This window comes from Ovis canadensis, chromosome 14, assembly GCF_042477335.2.
Source record: "Ovis canadensis isolate MfBH-ARS-UI-01 breed Bighorn chromosome 14, ARS-UI_OviCan_v2, whole genome shotgun sequence".
NCBI classification, from domain to species: Eukaryota; Metazoa; Chordata; class Mammalia; order Artiodactyla; family Bovidae; genus Ovis; species Ovis canadensis.
This window is the reverse complement of record NC_091258.1, coordinates 64960359-64982447: the sequence shown is the minus strand read 5'-3', so window position 1 is coordinate 64982447 and position 22089 is coordinate 64960359. Positions and strand designations below refer to the sequence as shown.

Sequence of the window (22089 nt, the reverse complement as noted above, 5' to 3'; positions counted from 1 at the left end):
CCCCAAATATTTCAGCCGGCAGCTCTACATGAGAAAGACACTTTCCCATATAACCACCATCCTTCCTAACAAGACGAAGGAAAGCCCTGTAATATCTAATAGTCACAAAATTCCCGAAGGGATAAGTTTTCATTTAAAGAGTGACGTCCCTTCCTCTAGGTGATGTGGCATTGAGAGAAAAGTGGAATTCACACCCAGGCAATCCGGGGATAGCTGTGACTACCGCCAACGTGAGTCAGAGCAGGGTCAGCCCCCGTACCCCCAGCTAGCCACACCCTGGTAAAGGAAGTTTTTGAGGAAGGTCCGGGAGGGGTGGGGAGGGGAGGCGGGGGACGCATCTGGGGCTGACTCGCTCTTTCGCAAACTTCTGGGAGGAGCCCCAGGGCCACAAAACTGTCTCCTTCCAGGGGCCAGACTGAGAGGTGCAGGGAGATCGCGAGCAGGAGCCACCGTCGGACATGGACCAAAAACCGCTGCTGCTACTGCTGTTGGTTCACACCTACATTCCAGGTAGGGGCAAGGTGCCCGGACCTCTAAGCTGGGGCCTGGGGTCTGACGGCGGGAAAGGGAGAGGGGAAGAGAGCTCAGAATCTGATGACTTGGAGAAGGAGGGCTCAATCCCCAGCCCCCACCCCACAATCAATTAATTCTCCTGTTCTCGGCGCCCCGCCCCTCGCGGTACAGAACCGGGCACACGGTAGCCGCTCAGGAAATCTTTATTGAGCAAAGGAGCTTCACGACAGCCATCATCTGGTGAATGCGCTCTTTATGCCAGACTCTCTTCTAAGGTTCTTCCTTGCAACTTCCGACTGGGTGGGCAGAACTATTTTAACCCCTTTTTACGGAGAAACAGGCAAAGAGAGGTTAACTAACTGGTCCGAGGTCACATAGCCCGCCTTTGGGTGGGATTCTGAGTCGCAGTGGCTCCCACAGCCCCCTGCTGTCTATCAGATCCCTCCCCTCCGACCCCCGCCCCGCCGCACACAGGCTCATAAGACGGGGAGGACAGCGCCTCATTGTACGCAAGGTCTAAAGAGAGTCAGGCTGAGTCGGGCAGAGCCAGGGGCTAGGGAAGCAGGGCTTGTACCGAGGCTCCTCCCCTTTCACTATACCCTAGCCGGCGGGATCTCTTACCTCCTTTCTTTAGAAAATGGAAAACGGGTCGGAAAATGAAAGGAAGCTGAGTTGGAACTGTGAGGGCGGGGTGGGGGTGGGGGGGGGTAGGAGTTGAGAGTTGGTTAGGTAATGAATAACTCAGAAAGTTTTCTGGACCGCGGGAGAATGAGTAATAACTCGGTAGGGGACTCCGAATTTGGAGCGGGCAAGGATCCTGGCTCAGAGCAATAACACCTCTTCTTTCGTCCCCTCCCTCTGCCCCCAGCCTCTTGGGGCCTGCGATGCGTCCAGTGTAAGAACGCAACGAGCTGCAGTGTTGAAGAGTGTGCTCCTGGTCAGGACCTCTGCAGGACCACGGTCCTGAGTGTGTGGGAAGGTGAGCTGGGGAAGGGAAAGCGAGGGACCGAGAAACCTTATCTCACGAGTTATCAGGGAAATACGCAAGAAAAAAAAAAAAAAAAGGTGTTACTGAGACCCGTAACACGCCCACCAGATGGACAAGCGTTTAAGAATCTGACGGTACTGAGATGGATGAGGTTGTGGGACTGCGGGTTCTGCTGTTAGGGAGGTAAATTTGTTCATCCACGGAACAGAGCCACGTGGCAATATCTGATACAAATAAAGATTAACATAACCTACCAGCAGCAGTTAAACTTCAAGGAATGTAGAGACCCCAAAGAACCTTAGCCACGCTTGCCTTGAGACACATGTAAAAGGATGTTCCTAGTCCTCATATTTGTGACCCAGAAAACTGGAGACTGAACTTAGGGTCAGCAGAGGAGAAACCTGTAAGTATAATCACACATTATACCCCACAGCAGCTGAAATGAAGGAACGGGGGCTGTCGGGGACTTCCCTGGTGGCTCAGATGATAAGGAATCTGCCTGACATGTGGAAGACCCAGGTTCAATCCCTGGGTTGGGAAGATCCCCTGGAGAAGGGAATGGCAACCCACTCCAGTATTCTTGCCCGGAGAATTCCATGGACAGAGGAGCCTGGTGAGCTACAGTCCATGGGGGTCACAAAGAGTCGGGCACAACTGAGCAACTAACACACACACACGCACACACACACACACACGGCTGTAAGTATTAACCTGGATACATCTCAAAAATGTAAGATTGAAAGAGGAAAAAAAAGGCATGTTGCAGAGTTGGACACTTTACTAGAAATAGTATTTAACAGTAAAAATAAGCAATAACATATATTCTGCATACACAGCGGTGAGAATTACTTATATCAGTGGTTGCCTTCAGACAGGGAATAAGAGAAATGGGATTTGGAGGAGGGCAGTAAGCAGGAGGCTTTAACTATCTTTTAAACTCGGTTTCTCTTTTTTTTTTTTTTAATCTGAAACAAATATAACAAAATACTAATATTTTATAAAGTTTTGTGACTAGTGCACAGTATTTATTATATCATTCTCTTGTACTTTTTGGTAAGCTCAAAGCATTTTCCTTTTAAGATTCCTACTAGAGGCCTCTCTCTGTTAAGATCTCCAAGCTGGGAGGGAGGAGTTGATGGATCCAGAATGGTACAGTGTTGTCATTAAGAGAGAGTAGGCTTCTGGTATAGAGGTTGATGGGGAGGATGGGTAAGTCTAGAAAAGACAGAGTTGGACTCAATTAAGAGAAGAGGCCTGGCAGGGGTCGCTCCTGGGAGCAGGTGACTTTATAACCAGGAGTGTCAGAAGGTGGTTGGGTCCAGGGAAGTTTCCGGGGGTGACAAAGAGACATTCCTCATAGGCAGCAACAAGATGAATGTGATGAGAAAAGGCTGTACCCATCCGGACAAGACCAACAGGTCCATGAGCTATCGGGCTGGAAATCAGATCATCACCCTTTCAGAGGCCGTGTGCGGGTCAGACTTGTGCAACAAGCCCAACCCTGGTAAGTAGGGCAGCCTTTGCCACCCCCAACCCGAAAACATCCCCATCCCAGTCTTAACATCACCCTGGTCTTATCCCCAATCTGGGGCCACCCCAACCCCAGCTCCACGCCTTACCCCAGGACTGATCCCCCAGCTAAAACCTTTCCTTATCTTAAACAAATCTCCAACCTGGCTCCATTTCCATCCCCAACCCCAATCCCTTCCCCCAACTTCATTTTATCCCCAACACTCTCCAACTCAAACCCATCCTCCTCCTGAACACATCTCTAATCCCATCCCCCAATCAATCTCAGCTCATCTCAAACTGTCACTGGCCCCACTCCCAACTACAAACTCATCTCATCCTATCCCATCCCGCACTGCTTGTGTGTCTCTGTGTGTGTGGTTGTCATTTATAAGATACATCACCGGCCTTTAAGAAGCTGTGTATACATACACCCACTTGAGTGGTGGGTGAGTTATCTCACTGACATTTTGCCATCTCATTTTTCTCATGGGAGAGGAGATGGTTCAGGCAACAGATGCTTCGTATCTTAGCAAGGGACCAAGATACAAAGACCAGTGATGCCAGTGACTCAAAGTCCTTAAAGGAAGTCAAAAGAGGAGGGAGCCAGACAGGCTGCCATGGGCTGGTAAAGTTCCCTAGACTCAATTCTTGAGTTGGGCGATGAAAAAGGAATGTGAAGAAACTTCTGCAAGGCTTTTTGTAGAGTTTCATGACTTTAGGCGCTGGTCCGTCAGTGTAAGAAAAAGACTTAGAAAGGCTCAAATTCCTCCGAATTCTCACAGGAGAGGAAGAATAGGAAGGAGGAGCCCATGGTGCAGGGTCAAGCAGAGATTCCTCTTTCTGGCCCTGGGGAGAAAGGAAATGTGTTAAGACCAGTCCAGTCACAGTGATATCAGTCAACAGAGCGCCTGCGTCTGCACTCAGTTTTGCCCTTGTCTTTCATCTGCCCTGATTCTGCTAACTTTTCACTGATCCTGACCTCAAACTTTCATCCCTTGGTGGGAATTGAATCAGATGTTTATTTTCAAGGAAGTGACAAGAGAGAGGATGTTGGCTTCCTCTTTCTGTTAGATGTGCCAAAGGAAAGCAGTAACAGTTGAGTCTCAGGAACACTTGTAATCAGCGATAACAACCAAAATAGTTAACAGCACTGGTCAGTGCAGAGGACATTGACCAGTCGGGACCTATTTCCCTCAAGGCCTCCTACTGGGCCTGGTGTTTCCTCTTTAGGGGATCTTGGGGACATAGGGATTTTAATGGGCTTCCCAGGTGGAGATAGTGGTAAAGAACCCACCTGTCAGTCAGGAGATGTAACAGACGTGGGTTCAATCCCTGGATCGGGACGATTCCCCAGAGGAGGAAATGGCAACCCATTTTTCTTGCCTGAAGAATCCCATGGACACAGGAGCCTGGTGGGTTACAGTCCATGGGGTCACAAAGAATCAGACACAACTGTTCTTCTGTGATGCTGGGGACATAGCAACAGCCAAGGCAGCCTTGAGCCCTGCCCCTCTGGGGCTCATAGTCCGGTAATGTGTGTATATATGGCAGGGGTGGGAGGCGGGGAGGGGGCAGGCTAGACCGTCACCAAACAGTGACTGCCCTGCCCCCAGTCAGAGCTGGGATCAGGGAAGCACAGAGAAAGGTGTCAGGACCCCAACAGAGGAAAGAGACCGGAGAGGTCAGAGCTGCAATAGGGAAGCACAGTCCAGAATCATCAGGGCTGAGATGGGGCAAACAGAGACCAGGGAGTGATCAGAGCGGGGATAACTATGAGGAGGGGCTGTAGGACCCTAGAGGAGATAAATGACTCAGGCCAGAGGAGGTTTCCTCTAGGGAGCGACAGCTAAGCTGGGTCTTGAGGGAGAAGGAGTCAGGCTGTTAAAAAGACAGTGGAAAGGGTTTTTCCAGACAGAAGGAGCAACAGATACAAAAGCAACAGAAGACAGTGAAACTAGCATGGCTGGAGGAAGGACAAGATGGGGCAAGAGGAACTGATGAAATTGGCAAGGTCACGTTATACAAGGCCTTCTAGACTGTAGTGGGGAATAGGGACTTCATCTGAGGAGCACTGGGAGGTCCTGAAAGGCTGCAGGGTCACCATCAGATCTGTGTTTATGCACAAGTTATTCTGACCTCCGGCTTCCCAGGTGGCACTATTGGTAAAGAGCCCAGCTGCCAGTGCAGGACATGTAAGAGATGTGGGTTCAATCCCCGGGTTGGGAAGATCCCTTGAAGGAGAACGTGGCAGCCCACTCCAGTATTCTTGTCTGGAGAATCCCACAGACAGAGGAGCCTGGCGGGCTACAGTCCATTAGGTCGCAGAGGGTCGGGCAAGACTGAAGCGACTTAGCAGGCATGCATTCTGACCTCAGAGTGGAAAACAGATTGGAAGGAAGAAATGATACAGGGAAGGTAGATTGCTGCTGCTGCTAAGTCGCTTCAGTCGTGTCCGACTCTGTGCAACCCCATAGACGGCAGCCCACCAGGCTCCCCCGTCCCTGAGATTAGGGGAGACCAACCTGGAGGTGTGTGAGGTTGTCCAGATAAAGAAGGGAGTGTACGACTTCCTTGGCAATCCAGTGGTTAAGACCTCATGCTTCCACTGCAGGGGATATGGGCTCAGTCCTTGGTCAGGGAACTAAGATTCCACATGCCACGTGGCGTGGCTAAAAACAAAAAAAGAAGAAGACAGTGTCTGTCTGATCAGCAGATGGAGAAAAGTGGATGGATTTAAGAGCTATTTAGCAGGCAGATAAGCATAACTTAATGATGGGTTAGATGGTGAGGGCAGGTATTCAGTTCTGGTCATGTGGAGTTACTTGTTTCAGACCAACTCCCCACCCCCCACCCCCCCGACTATCTACCACCAATGATAGTTACAAAAGCTGGATAAATTATAAACAATCATTGAAGTCACTCAAGAGCAGCAAATGGAGAGAGGAAGTAGAGGTGCTCCAATCCTTGAAATAAGGGAAGCACAGAAGTTGAATTCCAGAGACAAGCTGGCTTTTACCTTGAGTGCACCTGCCAATTCACTGCTCTGGAAGGGAAGGGGAACGCAGATAGAAAGAGATTGTCGCTAGACTGAGAAGGCAGAGGTTGAAACCTGGGGCTGCCAGAGTGTCTGGAAAACGAGAAGTAAAATCGTGGAATGCATGGAACCACAGGAAAGGGAGTCCCCAGATCTGCACATTTCCTTCAAGTCATTGGCGAGCCGTATGTGCAGAGCGTTAGGCTCCAAGAAACTCTACAGAAAATAGTATCTGGGAAACTACAGAACTGAGCAGGAATTCCAGCGAGCATGTGATGCTGGGAGACTGAAGCTGCCAAACTGGAAAGAGAAGTCTCAGGCTTTCCTCTGAGACCACACCCCAAGAATAAGGGCAAAACCAGAAATTGACCAGCCCCGGTCAGTAAAGAATCTGCCTGCAATGCAGGAGACCTGGATTTGATCCCTGGGTTGGGAAGACCCCCTGGAAGAGGACATGGCCCTCCAGCCTGAAGAATCCCTGTGGACAGAGGAGCCTGGTGGGCTGCAGTACATGGGATTCGCAAAGAGTCAGACATGACTGAATGACCTAAGCACCGCACAAAAATGCCTACATCCAGTTCCTATGGGAAGAAAACCTAATCTCTCTTTGGCAGAAGATAAAATCATTTAAAGCTTTACAACTTGTTATCTATGTCTGGCATCGAATCAAAACATACAAGGTATCCTGAAGAAAATAAACAGGACAAATCGACTGGGGAAACCAAGAGAAAAATCCCACAACAGAAACAGACTTGTCGTGAATCCGATATTGGAGTTATTAGACAGGGGAGGTCTAAAATAGCTATGATCAATATCTTCAAGAAAATAGAGGAAAGGATAATTTTTAGCAGAAATCTGGAATCCATTTTAAAATGAGTCCAACAGGAAACAGAGAACAGGGTCTAACATTAAGAACTCAATAGAATTTGCTTAATGGAGATCAGAAGCAATATGGCGAAAGGATTACAGAAGATGGGGAAGTTGGGGTATTTAGACTGATGCCTAGATATGGAAGAGCAAGGAGTCTGCCAAGTGCCTACCCTGGAAGACCAGATGGGGCCACCTCAGAGACAAGGAATTCAGGAGAAGCAGCAGTTTGGAGAAGATGGGGAGTCGTGTTGGGGCCAGGCAGAGATTCAGGTGTTTGACAGATAGCCAGGGGACCACCAGGAGGCCCGTGGGCGTACAGATGTGGAGTGCAGAGGAAAGTCTTGCCTGGAGAGAGATTCGTGATTTCTCTGCAGATAGGTGGAGATGAAGCTATGTCAATGATAACATCCAATGGGAGAGAGTATATACCATGAGACATGAAAAAAGGACCTCAGACAGAGCCTGGGTATCATCCACATTTAGAAGAGCAACATAAGAAGGAGAGCTCACGAAGGAGACCCATGGGTGACGTGAGACAGCTATGTTGGCAATGATGGCAATTTGTATTTTCATTTTCATGGTGGTTCATATGAGAAGACGTGGGCCGTTGGAGAAGACGTGGGTTGTTGGCCTTTTAAGTTATTTTTCTTTGGGGAGGGGGTGGGGAAGATTTGGCTTTGAAGGTAAGTGCTTCACCTAATTACAGCTGCTGGCCTGCCGGTTAAGTGTCTTGGCTGAGAGAGCCCTCTAATTTCTCTAAGACTTGGCTCAAACTCAAACTTGGATATCTGGGGTCAGGAAGGAGAGGGCATGCCAGGCTTGGGGATGGTGTGAGCCAAGGTCTGGGCAGAGGAATGACTCTGGTGTTTCCAGGAAAAACTAATTCATCCACTTGGCCTGGACGGGAAGGTCCATGTGAGAGGCAAAGTGATCACAGATTAGTCAAGTGAGACTTTGACGTATGACGTGAGTGGGAAGTCCTATTGCTGCAGGACCTCCTTGACGGTTCAGTGGTTAAGACTCTGTGCTTGCAGTGCTCAGAGGGTGGGTTTCATCTTTGTTCGGGGAACTAAGATCTCATCTGCTGATAGCACAGCCAAAAAATGATAATAATAATTAATTAATATTTATTGAATATTTTATCTGGCCCTGGCCCTGTGCTGGGTCATGTTGGCACACAAGATAGCCCAGGCTCTACCTGGAACTTAGTACAAACAGAGATGATCCAAAATAGACAGAGCTGGGATTGGAGAGCCCAGAGGGGCACCTAATCCAGCCTGGGAGGTCAAGGAGGGCTTCTTGGAGGAGGTAAAAATTAGGGAAAACGACTCCTGAAGAATGAGTAGGAGATAGGGAAATTAGGGAGCAGGGTAAAGTGTTGTGCAGAAGCAAAGGCTGGGTGGGAGTCAGCACTTACCCTTGGGGGTCTGAGGGAAGCTGCTATAGGGTCTGAGCAGATGGGGCAGAGAAAGGAGGCAGGAAGGGTGGCCAGGAGCCAGTCTTTGATGGGCCTTGAATGCCACCCTGAGTTTCTTGGATTTTATTCTGAGGGCACTGGAGACCCATGCAAGAGTTGAGCAGAGGAGAGACTGGGTTCGATTTGAGTATTAGAAGCATCCTTCTAGGGCCATGTGGGAGGCACTGGAGTGGAAAGGGCAAGAATGGAAACCAGGAGGCCAGGGAGCAAGCTGGTATTGAAGGAGGTCTGACCTGGTCATGGAGCTGGAAAGGAAGGGATGGATCCTAAGAAGATTTAGGAGATAGGATGGGCAGAACTTGTTGACTGGCTGAAGAGTGGGATAAGGAAGAACTGATGTGCAGGTGAGTCCTCTAGCAAGATAGGTCTCTAGGACTCCTCCCGTGGGGTCTCACCCTCCTGCTCCTCCCCAAACAGGTCCAGATGCTACTTTTTCCAGAAACCGCTACCTTGAATGTGCTTCCTGTGCCTCGACAGACCTCACCTGTGAGAGGGGCTGGGACCAGAGCATGCAATGCCTCAAATCTAGAGATCAGTGCGTGGATGTGATAACCCACCGGAGCCTGAAAGGTGAGCCCCAACATGCCAGCAACTCCCCTTCCCAGCTTTGTTCTTCCCAAAGGCTGCACTTAACAACAACCCTCTAAATAACAGGGAGGTAAGCAAGGTATAAAGTTAGTACTCACACAGGAAGCCCAGTGATGGGAAGTCTAGGGCCACTGAGACAGTTCTACAGTCACCAGAGGCCTTCTTGTTTCTTACATGTTGCTTCCATTTGCAAGACTGCCTCATGGTCCAAGATGGTTGCCTGAGCACCAGACCTCATGCCCCAAAGAAGGGGCAAAAGGGGGGTGGCCCTGCTTTTGTAAAGCTTCTCCTTTCTGCAAGTCCCATAAGCCTTTTTACTTAGATCATATTGACAAGAACTTAGCCGCATGACTATGCCTATGTGTGCATGCTAAGTCACTTCAGTCATGTCTAACTCTTGGCTACCCTAAGGACTGTAGCCCGCCAGGCTCCTCTGTCCTTGGGAGTCTCTAGGCATGAATACTGGAGTGGGTTGCTGTGCCCCCCTTCAGGGGACTTTCCCAACCCAGGGATCGAACCCGCATCTCTTATGTCCCTTGCATTGCCAGGAGGGTTCTTTACCACTAGTGCCACTTGAGAAGCCCTGACTATACCCATGGAGGCTGGACTCTGTGTCTCTTGGTTGGATGTATGGCTGCCCCTCATACAGTGAGAGTCCTATAGTGAAGGATGAAGCAGAAGATGGACAGGTGACCAATTCAGTCCCAGCTCCTCAGCAACAGTCTGACATCCTCTGTCCCCACAGAGAATCCAGAGGATGAGCGCCACATGAAAGGCTGCGGCATCCTTCCTGGCTGCCCAGGCCCCACCGGATTCCACAACAACCACACCTTCCACTTCCTGCGGTGCTGCAACACCACCAAATGCAATGCGGGCCCAGGTGAGGGGGCAAGGGACCTGGCACAAGACCTAGGACTGGGGGCAGAGAGGTGCATTCAGGCTGGTTGCTCACAGGCAAACCCCTCCACTCTGCTTTCTCCTCTGGAAAAAAAAAAAAAGGACCTATTAAGCCCTTTCTCAAGAAAGATTTTGTGGGAATTCAAGGAGACCATCAAAGCCTCACCAAGACCTGTGCTTTATGCTTCTACATCTTCTTGAAACCTTCCGCTGCTCACCACGCTGGTCCCAGCCATCATGGCCTCTCACCTAGATTGTTGCGATGACCTTGCTGCCCCTCCTGCTACCCTACAGCCTACATTCAACACAGCAGCAAGAGTGATTTTTTTTTAATGTAAATCAAAGCATGTCCCTCCTCCTCAAACATTTCAATGCCTTCCACTTGCTTTTAAAATGCTGTACGAAGCTTCTATTATGCTGTCTGTAACCCAGCATGTGTCTGCCTCATTGCCTCTGCACATACAGTACCCTCCACCAGGAACGCATCTCCCCTAGGAGTTTACCTGGCTGGCTATTTCTCCTTCATCAGGTCTCAGCTTTAAAGCATCATCCTCAGGAAAGATGTCCCTAACTCTGCTCTTCCAAGTATAATCTAGATCCTTTGTGTTACTCTGTCTCTGCAAACAATTATTGGCCAACAGGACTTTCGATGGTGATGGAAATTTCTGTATCAGTATTGCCCAATAGAGTAGCCTCTACTACATATGGCTCTTGAGCAGTTGAACTGAATTTTGGATTTCATTCCATATTCAGTTTAGTGTCAGTGGAAACAACCACAGGTGGCTAGTGCCTATCATATGGGACAGTGTAGCTCTATTATTTATTTGTTGTTTCTTTTTATGGCCGCACTGGATCTTTGTTGCTACCCATGGGCTCTCTCTAGCTGCAGAGAGAGGGCTACTTTCTAGTTGCAGTATGTGGGCTTCACATTGCAGTGGCTTCTGTTGCGGGGCACGGGCCCTAGGGCACGGGGGTTCAGTAGTCAGTGGTTCTCCAGCTCTAGAGCCCAGACTCCAAAGCTGCGGCCCCCACGCTTAGTTGCTCCGCCGCATGTGGGATCTTCCTGGACCAGGGATCGAACCCAGGTACTCTGCATTGGCAGGTGGATTCTTAACCACTGGACCACTAGGGAAGTCCAGGGACAGTGTAGCTCTAAATCGTAAGTTCTCTGAAGGCAGGGACTGTTTTGCCTTATCCAGAGTCTAGGCAGGTGAGGGTTCGTGGGGAGATTTCTGTCACAAGCCTCAAAGAACCACCCCCGCAACCCTCACCCCCCGCCCAAAGAGGGTGCTGTTCCAAGGTCTGACCACAAGGGAGCGCCATGACATCTCTGGCTGAGAGAGGGGAGTCCTGGAGACCTAACTGTGGGAAACCCTTCGGGCTAATTTCCTTGGTTTCTCTGTCACTGATCTTCTCCCAAGTCCTGGAGATTCAAAACCTGCCACCAAACGGCTTGCAGTGTTACAGCTGTGAGGGGAACAGCGCCCACAGGTGTTCCTCTGAAGAAACTTTCCTCATTGACTGCCGCGGCCCTATGAATCAATGTCTGGAAGCGACAGGCACTAAAGGTGAGGATACTTGGATGCTGGAGAGGGGTGGGGAGTTGTGGGGGGGGGTTCTGCAAGAGGTAACCTCCTATGAAACTGGACTTAATTGAGGTGGATCGTCTTGTTGGAAAAGGTAGGACTTCCTTCAGGAGGGTGCAAAGTGTAGCAAGGACTTAGGACTCCTTCATTAGGAAGTGGGTATCTGCCCTACAGACAAGTGGATTTATTTGTGGGGGAGTGGAGCTTCCGTGGGTGGGTGGGATTTCTGTGGACCTCATGAGATTCCATCCTGAGGTGTCCGGGGCCGGGTTCCTCTATTCCAGAGCTTTTCAAACTTTGGGGTCTCAAAATTCCTTGATGCTCTTAAAACTTACTGTTTATGTCAGTTACGTCTGTAGCTATTTACTGCATTAGAAATAAAAACCAAGAGACTTTAAAATGTACTTATTCATTTTAAAAGAACAATTGAAAACTCATGACACGTGAACATATTTTTATGGGGGGGAAAAAAAAGGAGACATTTTCCAAAAGGAAAAAAAAGTGAGTGAGAAGATGGACATTGTTCTTTGCAATCTCTTTAATGTCTGGCTTAATAGAAGACAGCTGGACCCTCATATTTGCCTCTGCATTCAGTCTGTTGCAAGATCACATGCCCTTGGGTTTCTAGGAAACCCCTTGTGAGAGAAAAAAAAGAAAAAAGGCAAGTGAGGTTGTAGCATTATTATGAGAATAATTTTGACTTCACAGAGCCCCTGGAAGGGTCTGAGGGAAAGCCCAGGCATCCCTGCACCCGGCTTAGACTGGCTGCTTTTCCAGGTGGCACCCACCACGAGGTGGCGCGTCATGCAGTGAGAATTCCAGTTTCCAGGCCCCAGAACTCGGAGTCTCACGTGGTCCTTCTCTCTCTTCAGGACTGAGGAACCCAAGCTACACCATCAGAGGCTGCGCAGCCCCCTCGTGGTGCCAAAGCCTCCACGTGGCTGAAGCCTTCGACCTCACCCACGTCAACGTCTCCTGCTGTACTGGAAATGGCTGTAACCACCCAGCCAGGGACGCCCAGCCCCGCAAGGGGGGTGCCCCCCAGACCAGCCCTGCCCACCTCAGCTTCTTTGTCAGCCTGCTCTTGACTGCCAGACTTTGGGGAGCCACTCTCCTCTGCACTTGAACCCCACATTCCCACCACACTGGCTGGATCCAGGGGACCCCTTTGCCCTTCCCTCAGTTCCCAGCCCTACCAACTTACTGTGTGACCTCAGGCCAGTGGGCTGCCCTCTCTGGGCTTCAGTTTTCCCAGCTGCCCAGAGAGAGAGCTGTGAGAACCAGAGGAAAAAAGCTAGCAAAAGGCTGCCGGCCAGCAGGAGAGAGCTCATGTGATTATTGATAGTGTTGTGGCTATTGTTATTATTAATTAATATTTGTTTTATTTAATATTTTATACCGAATATAAATTCAGTATTAAAGTATGAAAAATAAGATTTTTGAACCAGTGAACAAGGCCGCATCTGCCCTTCTCCAGAGAGGATGAATGAGGTGGGGGGCACCACCTTTTCACAGGCCCCTGGAATTAGGGGGTCATATTGTAGGACCCAGGCATTAGAGACCCCGGCCTTGGGAGCTGTCCCACGCAGCCTTCCACCCAAAGCCATCTCCACATCTATTTCTGGCCTCCAAATGCAACTTTCCAACTCACTGACCCAAGCATTAACCTTCCAGTCTCTTCTCCCACATCCAAAGGTCAAGACTATTTTGTTGCTCTAAAGGGACATGTCTGCATTTCCTAGGGGGCTCTGAGACAGGAGATGAATAGGAGATGACCCCTGGGAGCCCTGCCATGAGGACCAAGGACAGGACTTCATACCCCTGCTGCTCTGTGGGCAGGAGATAAAGGCTGGGCTATATTTCCTAGGATGCTCTCAGGCCAACTGAGAAAAAGCCAGAACTACCATTTCTTTTGTTTCTTTTTTTAATTTATTTTTTGTGAGAACTACCATTTCAATGGTACTCTTTGACCACAACATGGCAGAATTCATGTTTTCCATGGTTCGCTGAGGCAAGCCTGCAGAGACAAAATTGTTTCCCTGGAACTCTATGAAGAAAAAGAACATTTTCCATGGTATCTGGGGGCAGGTGGAGGACAGGGTTTCTTTTCTCAATTTTTATTTCATATTGGAATATACTTGATGAACAATGGCGTGTTAATTTCAGGAGTACAGCAGTGTAATTCAGTTATACATATACATGAAAGTGAAAGTGTTAGCTGCTCAGTCATGTCTGAGTCTTTTGTGGCCCCATGAACTGTGGCCCACCAGCTTCCTCTGTCCGTGGGATTCTCCAAGCAAGGAAAATGGAATGGGGAGCCATTCTCCAGGGGATCTTCCTGACCAAGGGATCGAACCCAGGTCCCCAGCATCACAGGCAGATTCTTTACCACCTGAGCCACTAGAGAAGCCCCATTTTAAATCTAGTGGTGTTATATGTCAATCCCAAACTCCCAACCTGTCCCCTCCTGCCCACTCGCAGAGAAAGGATTTCTTTTTCAGATCTTCTCAAATCATATATCCAGGCTTCCCAGATGTCTCAGCAGTTAAGAAGCCACTTGCCAATACAGGAGACGCAAGAGACGAGGGTTCGATCCCTGCATCAGGAAGATCCCCTGGAGAAGGAAATGGCAGCCTTCTCCAGTATTCTTGCCTGGGAAATCTCACGGGCAGAGAAGCCTGGTGGGCTCCAGTCCATGGGGTTGCAAAGAGTTGGACATGACTGAGCACATTCACACACAAATCCTATATCACCAACTGTCATTGTGGTGGCCTAAAAGGATGGGGTCAGTATCACCTCTTGGACTTCCCTGGTGATCCGGTGGCTAAGACTACACGCTCCCAATGCAGGGGACCCGGGTTCAATCCCAGCTCAGGTAACTAGATCTCACATGCTGCAACTAAGAGTTCAAATGTCACGACTAAGACCCAGCACGGTCAAATAATAATAAATTTTACAAACCTAGAATATGGTGGAAGTGGCACCATGGGAAGCCGATTGCCAGGTCAAAGTCCTCCTGCACCAAGACTGCCATGCTCTGAGGATACCCAAGCTACTCGTGTGTGGATGCCACATGTAGAGAGAGCCCCAGAGGTTCCAGCCATCTCTGCCAGGCACCAGCCAAGAGAACCAAGGAGCTACCCTGGACATGGCAACCCAGCAGATGCGAAGTGCAGGAGACCTGAGAGGCCCAGCTGATTTCATTTCCCAGGACTGCCACGATAAGCGACGGAACTTACCATCGAGGTAGCTTCAAACAACAGACATTCTGGATGTTAGAAACAAAAAAATTAAGGCGCTAGCAGAATCGTGCTCCTTCTAAAGCTCTGGGGAAGAATCCTTCGTGGCCTCTTCCTTGCTTCTGGGTTGTTATTGTTCAGTCTCTCAATCGTGTCTGACTCTTTGAAACCCCATGGACTGCAGCACACCAGGCTCCCCTGTCCTTCACTATCTCTGGAGTTTGCTCAAACTCGTGTCCATTGAGTCGATGATGCCATCCAACCATCTTATCCTCTGTCCCTCCCTTCTCCTCCTGCCCTCAATCTTTCCCAGCATCAGGGTCTTTTCCAATTTTGGCTGTATTTGGCAGCCAAAATGTTGGAGCTTCAGCTTTAGCATCAGTCTTTGGGGCTTCGCTGGTAGCTCAGACCATAAATCTTCTGCCTACAATGCAGGAGACCTGGGTTCGATCCCTGGGTCGGGAAGATCCCCTCTAGAAGGAAATGGCAACCCACTCCAGTATTCTTGCCTGGAAAATCCCATGGACTGAGGAGCCTGGTAGGCTACAGTCCATGGGGTTGCAAAAAGTTGGACACAGCTGAGCGACTTCACTTTCACTTTCCAATGAATAGTCAGGGTTGATTCCTTTAGGATTGACAGGTTTGATCTCCTTGCTGTCCAAAGGACTCTCAGGAGTCTTCTCCAGCACCATAGTTCGAAAGCATCAATTCTTCGGCACTCAGCCTTCTTTGCCAGCAATCCTCAACAGTCCTTGGGTTGTGGCTGCATCCATCACTCCAGTCTCCGCCTGTTATCACATGACTTTCTTTCCTGTCAATATGGCGGTGAGTCTCCAAATCTCTCTTTGTATGAGGACACCCGTCATTGGGTTTAGGGGCTCACCCTAATCCAGTTTGACCTCATCTTAATATACCAATCTACCTTTCTTTCTTTTATTTTTTTACTTTTTCGCTGTACCCCTCAGCATGTGGGATATTAGATCCCCAACCAGGGATCGAACATGCACCCTCTGCCTGGAAGCCCCCCTATTTCCATATAAGGTCACATTCATAGAACCTGGGAGTTAGGATTTCAACATATTTTGGGGGGACACAATTCAACCCACACAGAACCAAAGTTTCCGATATATGGCCCCAGATGAAGCAACTCATCCATCTCCAGCTGTTGGCTCCAGTCCATTGACGAGTCAATCCACACTGACCTCAGTGTGCCTTGCTGAATTTCTTGACCCACAGAATCATAAAGAGGCTGTGGTTTTACATGGCTGAGTTTTGGGGTATTTTGTTATGCTGCAATGGTTGGCTAGAATAATCACTTGTTTGTCTGGTTTTTGCTAACTCTCCCCACAAGACTCTCCATAAAGAGTAAATCCTTTCATTTGCTCACTACTTTATTCCCAGTTTCTAGATTAGAGCCCAGGACATGAACAAAGGAGGAAGGGAGGGAAGGAAAGAGGACATCTTGGGTGGTACCTTACAACAAAACCTGGCCTAAGGCTTTATTTCCCATGATACCCTTAAGCAGAGATGAGGCTAAGATGACATTTTCTGAGATGCTTCATAATTAAAATTGAGGCTACTTTCACCATTCTGCTGTGATTCTCTACAGCAGCAGAAACTTACTGAAAAGCAACCCTCACTTCCCTCTCTGCCCCACCCTTCCGCGCCAGTGGGTCCAGAAGTTTGTTGCAAGGCAGATTTTTATTCAATGGTCCAGGAATGGAGAAGGGATCAGTTCAGTTCAGTCACTCAGTCATGTCCGACTCTTGGGGACCCAATGGACTGCAGCCCGCCAGGCTTCCCTGTCTATCACCAATTCCCAGAGCTTGCTTAAACTCATGTCCATCCAATCAGTGATGCCATCCAACCATCTCATTCTCTGTCGTCCCCTTCTCCTCCTGCCTTCAATCTTTCCCAGTATCAGGGTCTTTTCTAATGAGTCAGTTCTTCACATCCGGTGGCCAAAGTGTTGGAGTTTCAGCTTCAACATCAGTCCTACCAATGAATATTCAGGACTGACTTCCTTTAGGATTGACGGGTTGGACCTCCCATGCTCTAAAGATACCTTCTTCCAGATTACAAGTGGGGGACAAGCTTTTTATAGAAAAGGGTGAAGAAGAGTTATTGGGGGCGGGGGTCTCATGTCACCCTGATTTGTGGAAATAGGTACTGATTTCTGTAATGAACTCTTCTCTGCCCTTGAATGACCCTTTGGTGGCTGGACAGGAATTGGATTGCACCAATATGACGCCAGGGGCGGAGAGCTTAATATTACAATGAGATGGTAATGAGCTGCAGAGCAACCCTTGTCCCAATTTTGAAGTCCTGTCAGCTTATACCGGTGTCACGTGGTTAAGGCTCTCTTGTTCCTGTCTTGTAAAAAAGAAAAGAAAAAGCAGCTAGAAGGTATAGTCAATTGTATTATGTTTTTATTTTTTTGCAAGTTTGCCCGGAGTGAGGTTTTTCTTAGAAATGAGGGGGAGGATGACTTCCTTATCTTTTTGTCTAAGGGAAATGTACTTGTTTTATTGAGACAGTTGAGGTGTGGGTTAGGGACCCTCAGGTTGCTCCCCTGGGTGATAACTGGAGACTAGGATTGCATTCATCATGATACCCCCATAGCAGAGACTGGGGGCTAGGAATACATTTCACACGATGATTTACAGCTGAAATTGAGGCTAGGACTGCATTTCCCATGAGACCCTGTGGCAGAGACTGGAGGGTAGGATTGCGTCTCCCTTGATGCCCTACAGTGGGGATCAAAGGATGGAAATACATGTCCCGTGGTGCAGCTATGAGGCTAGAGATAAATTTCTCATAATGTTCTACACCAGACCTTGTGATCAGGACCTCATCATTAACGGCTCCCAAGTTTTTGTTCAGGGATCTCAGTTGCAAGAAAGAAAATCTGTTCGAGCTGACTCAAGCAAAAAATGACAGCATTATTGGAAGTTTAGAATCCAGGCAAGAGCTAGGTCTCTGGGCTGCACCAGGGACAAGAAACAGAACTGAAAAGCTGGGCAAAATCAGTGTTGTCTCCCTTTTGCAAAATCTGCCTCTCTGTGTCACTCTCTCTTACTCTGAGTGTGTGGCTTCCTTCATGGACTGGGCTTTCACCTTATTTTTGTCTCCTCAGACTACCTCCGGCCTCAAACACAGTAGCCGAACATGCCCTTGAAATGTCAAGTACCAAGAACTACTTGTGTCTGGTTATAATATTTTAATGAACAGGCTCTTCTCACTCTTCTCTGGTGGAGTCCAGTTTGGGTCAGGACTCTGCCAACAACCTCCTCTGCTATGGCCAGGGAAGTTTATATCAGAGCCGTGATACAGTTGTGCACACTGTAAACAAGCATCTGCCACTCAGGCAATTCTCCTGGTAGGCAACCCACTCAGGCGAAGCTGAGAAAACCACCTCTATGAGAGAGAGCTTATCACAAGGATGGGGGAGCAACTGACAAAGAAAACTACCACTTAAAATGTTTTAACCTGTAAGCAGGGATGCCTCCCTGTATTCTATCTGAATTGCAGGCAATATGGTGGTCAGGGCTGTATTTAAAAGGATACCCAACTCAAAATGGTTGAAACAAAGAGGAAATTGATGATCTCACAGAAGAGATCATGAGTTAGGGCAGTTCCTGGGTTGACTTAGTCAATGTTTCCATTATGTCCCAAAGGATCCATTCAAGTATATCTGCCTCATGGCCTCAAGAAGGCCACTGCAGTTCCAGGCATCACACCCACATTCAGACGCAATAACAAAGGGCCATCTCTTCTCTTCTTTTTTAAAACAAAGAAAGCTTATCCCAAAACTTCCAGGGTGACTTGCCTTTCCTGCGTTTTATTTGCCTGATTTGTTTCATGCCTCGTCCCTTGCACTAGAAGGAGGCATGGAACCACAATATTTAACAAAGTATATTCAGACCCTGCTCCTAGGACTTCCCACACATCAGCTGACTATTAAAGAAAAGTTGATGCCTGAACAAAATCAGGATTCTCTTAGGAAAGAACAAAGGAGGAGGGAATGTGTATTGGGGGAAAATGCCCACCCAGTCTTCTTTCTGTAGAGGGAACAACTCAGTTTTTCCCTACTTTGTCTTTCTCCTGTGAGTCTCCTCTACTCTCACACTAGGATCACACTCACAACACTTCAGGCCATCAAATGTGGGGAGTGCTTCCCCACACCAGGCAATTTTCTGTGACCCTGGCTGGCTGTTCTGTGACTTAATTCTGACACTATCTACCCGGAAATAGCCTCAGATCCCACAGAGTAAGCACTCAGTCCCCTACTTTCCACATCCAATGGCAATCAGAAGTCCAGATTGTGCTTCTGACCAATCGGCTACAAACCAGAGGTTCCCATGATCCCCTCTTCAGGTCTGATTAACCCACTAGAGTGGCTCACAGAATTCAGGGAAAGAGTGACTTCCTTTTACTTTAAAAGAATATGATAGAGAATACAGATGAACAGTCAGATGGAAGAGACACACAGGGCAAGGTCTGTGCCCAGGGGCACACAACTTCCATTCTCTTTTCAGGCATGTCACTCTCCCAGCCCCTGCGTGTGTTCATCAACCCACAAGCTCCCTGAACCCCATACTATTGGGATTTTTACAGAGGCTTCATCACAAAGGCATCACGGATCCTTCACTCCAATTTCAGCCCTTCTCCCTTCTCAAGAGAAAGAGGAGTGGGGCTGAAAATCTCAAGTGTGTTATCATAGTTGGGCCTTTTAGGGGACCAGACCTCATCCAGGAGCCCACCATAAGTCACCTAAAGACGCTCTTATCACCCAAGAAGTGACAAGGATTTCCGGAGACCTGAGTTAGGAGCTAGGGTCAAAGACTAAATATTAGAACAAAGCTGTTCCTGGTGTTCTTATCACTTAGGTAATTACAAGGGTTTCAGGAGCTCTGTGTCAGGAACCAGGGGCAGAGACCAATATATTTTCTATTATCTTGCAGAACGATGCTGAGAAAACAAATAACAAACTCTGAACCATCCCAAGACTTCAAAAACCCAAGAATGGTCAAGCCCACAGTGCATAGCCCACCCCGCCACTCAAAATGGGGACAGCAACTGTCTCCCTAATATCTACTTCTGTTTGTGAAATCTAATTTCACCTCTGACCTGGGGGTAGAGGGAGCCTGTGGCTCATATCTAATTGAATCAGTTTCATCTCATCTCCTGGCCATTGATGTTGGTTCAGTGATAGGCAGGTGGTATTATCTGGACCAAGGAGATCCAATGGAAGGTTTCAAGGAGGGTTCTAAGGAAAAAAAATATTTCCTCATTGTGCTGAAGGAGCCTCTTCAAGTCTCTTATCTCTGCTCAGGCTCCCATAGCCTGGCTTTCCCAGCCTGTCTGTCTTTTTCTCTCTCTGTGCTGTGTGCTATGCTAAGTCGCTTCAGTCGTGTCCAACTCTTTGCGACCCTGTGACCCATAGCCTGCCAGGCTCCTCTGTCCACGGGATTCTCCAGGCAAGAATACTGAAGAATACTGCCATTTCCTACTCCAGGGGATCTTCACAACCCAGGGATTGAACCCACATCGCTTGCATCTCCTGCATTGGCAGGCAGATTATTTACCACCAGCGCCACCCGGGAAGCTCAGGTATATACCTATGTGAGTGTGTGCTAAGTGGTTTCATTTGTGTCTGACTCTGTGCGACCCCATGGACTGTAGCCTGCCAGGCTCAGAGGTCCATGAGATTCTCCAGGCATAAATACTGCAGTGGGTTGCCATGCCCTCCTCCAGGGGATCTTCTTGGCCCAGGGATCAAACATGCATCTCGTGCACTGGCAGGCACTAGTGCCACCTAGGAAGCCCTTTTCTCCCTCTACCCCTCTGCAAATATGAAGCCCCAAATATGTGGTCCCAGAGGTATTGACCAGTCACCCTACTACATAAGGGGACCATTTATCCTTAGGACAGATAATGCTGGAGTCAGTCATACCCAAGACTTTTTCATATGTGAAACAATCCTCTTTTTCTTAAGCCAGTTGGGTTGGATTTTCCGTCACTTGCATGAAAATCCCAATGGATACAATAACTTGGAGTAGGACTGGGACAGGACGACCTCATGTGGAAGAAAAGGTGGGGCCCAAAAAAGACAGATGAGAGCCAAACCAACATCCTCCAGGGTGCCCTGGAGCTGGAGTAGGGAACACTGGTTAAAGCCATGAGTGGGGGACCTATAGATTCTTGAAAGGAAAAACAACCCTTAGCTACTCCCTAACCCAGTATCCCAAATCCAGGTTGGACACCTCTCTCCCACCTATCTCAACACACAGGCTGTGAGCTCTGGGAGGACTGGAGATTATCCAACCCCACACCTTTCTCTAGTTTACAGAAAGGTAAACTGAGAATTGAAAAGGAAAGAAGTCACTTGGAGCTGTGGTCCTGGGCACATAGAGACTGATGAGAGCTTGGGTCCCAAGGACAGAGAGGATGCTGGGAACTGAGAACAGAAAGGGTACCAGGAGCTGAAGTCCGATGGAGGACCTGAATGGAGGAGTTTTGGGTAGTGATGAAGATAAAGGATTTTCACAGTTGGCATATCCCAGTTTCCCTGATTGTCAAATGATGGTATAAGAGGTTGAAGTCTCCTACCTTTCATGGTTTCTTGCTCTTCCTGGCTCATAAGGGTGATAACCCTGCACCAGGTCTACAAAGTCCCACAGAAGAGGGCTCGGGGAGACTCACCTCCCAGGAGGGAAAAGGGACCCAAGTCTGGAGGAGTGAGTCAGCACCAACGACGGGAGAGAAGTGGGGAGAGCGCATAGACAGTCAGGGACGAAAAGAGAGGCTGGGGCCGGAAGAGTAGGGACGCAGGGTGGGGAGGCTAGACGCTTGGGCGTCCACCAGAGCCTCTCCCACCCCAGGAATGATGCAGAAACACGGAGTTTCCGGGTGAGGACCGGGGGAAGGGTGAGACCTGACCCCAGCCCAGCCTAGCCCTGCCCTGGGAGGTCCTGGACCTGCCCAGATACCAGGCTGTTGCCTTCCCTCTCAAAGTGGCTCAGCTCACAGCCTGTCACATGACACTCTCAACCTCACACTCACCTGTCCACAGACTACCTCTCACTGTCACCTTTCCTATAACCCACTCCATGCTCACACCTTCACCTTCACTCCCCCTCTAGAATACGTTCACTTCCCCTCTGGAATATGTGCACCCCGCTTCACCTTCTCCCACGGAATACCTCCACCTGTCCGGGGAACACTTCTCCCACTCACTTTCCCCACCAAACTCCCTCTCCCTGGACGCTCACAGCCTCACACACATCCTGACTCCACTCCCTCCCCTCCGCACCCACCCGCACCTTGGCGCATCCTTGCAACAGCACGCTCGCCTTTCCTACGACACGCTGCCCCTCACAGCA

The 22089-nt window shown here is 48.9% G+C and overlaps 1 protein-coding gene across 1 annotated transcript; it reads left to right on the top strand.

Annotated features, from left to right (window-relative positions):
- The first annotated feature begins 370 nt into the window (after window positions 1-370).
- PLAUR (plasminogen activator, urokinase receptor) lies at window positions 371-12899 on the top strand. Its single transcript, XM_069549142.1, has 7 exons — window positions 371-510; window positions 1382-1492; window positions 2862-3005; window positions 8812-8964; window positions 9728-9862; window positions 11301-11447; window positions 12338-12899. Exons 1-7 carry the CDS (start codon window positions 459-461, stop codon window positions 12589-12591), a joined length of 996 nt encoding a protein of 331 aa, XP_069405243.1. The 5' UTR covers window positions 371-458; the 3' UTR covers window positions 12592-12899.
- Window positions 12900-22089: the final 9190 nt, after the last annotated feature.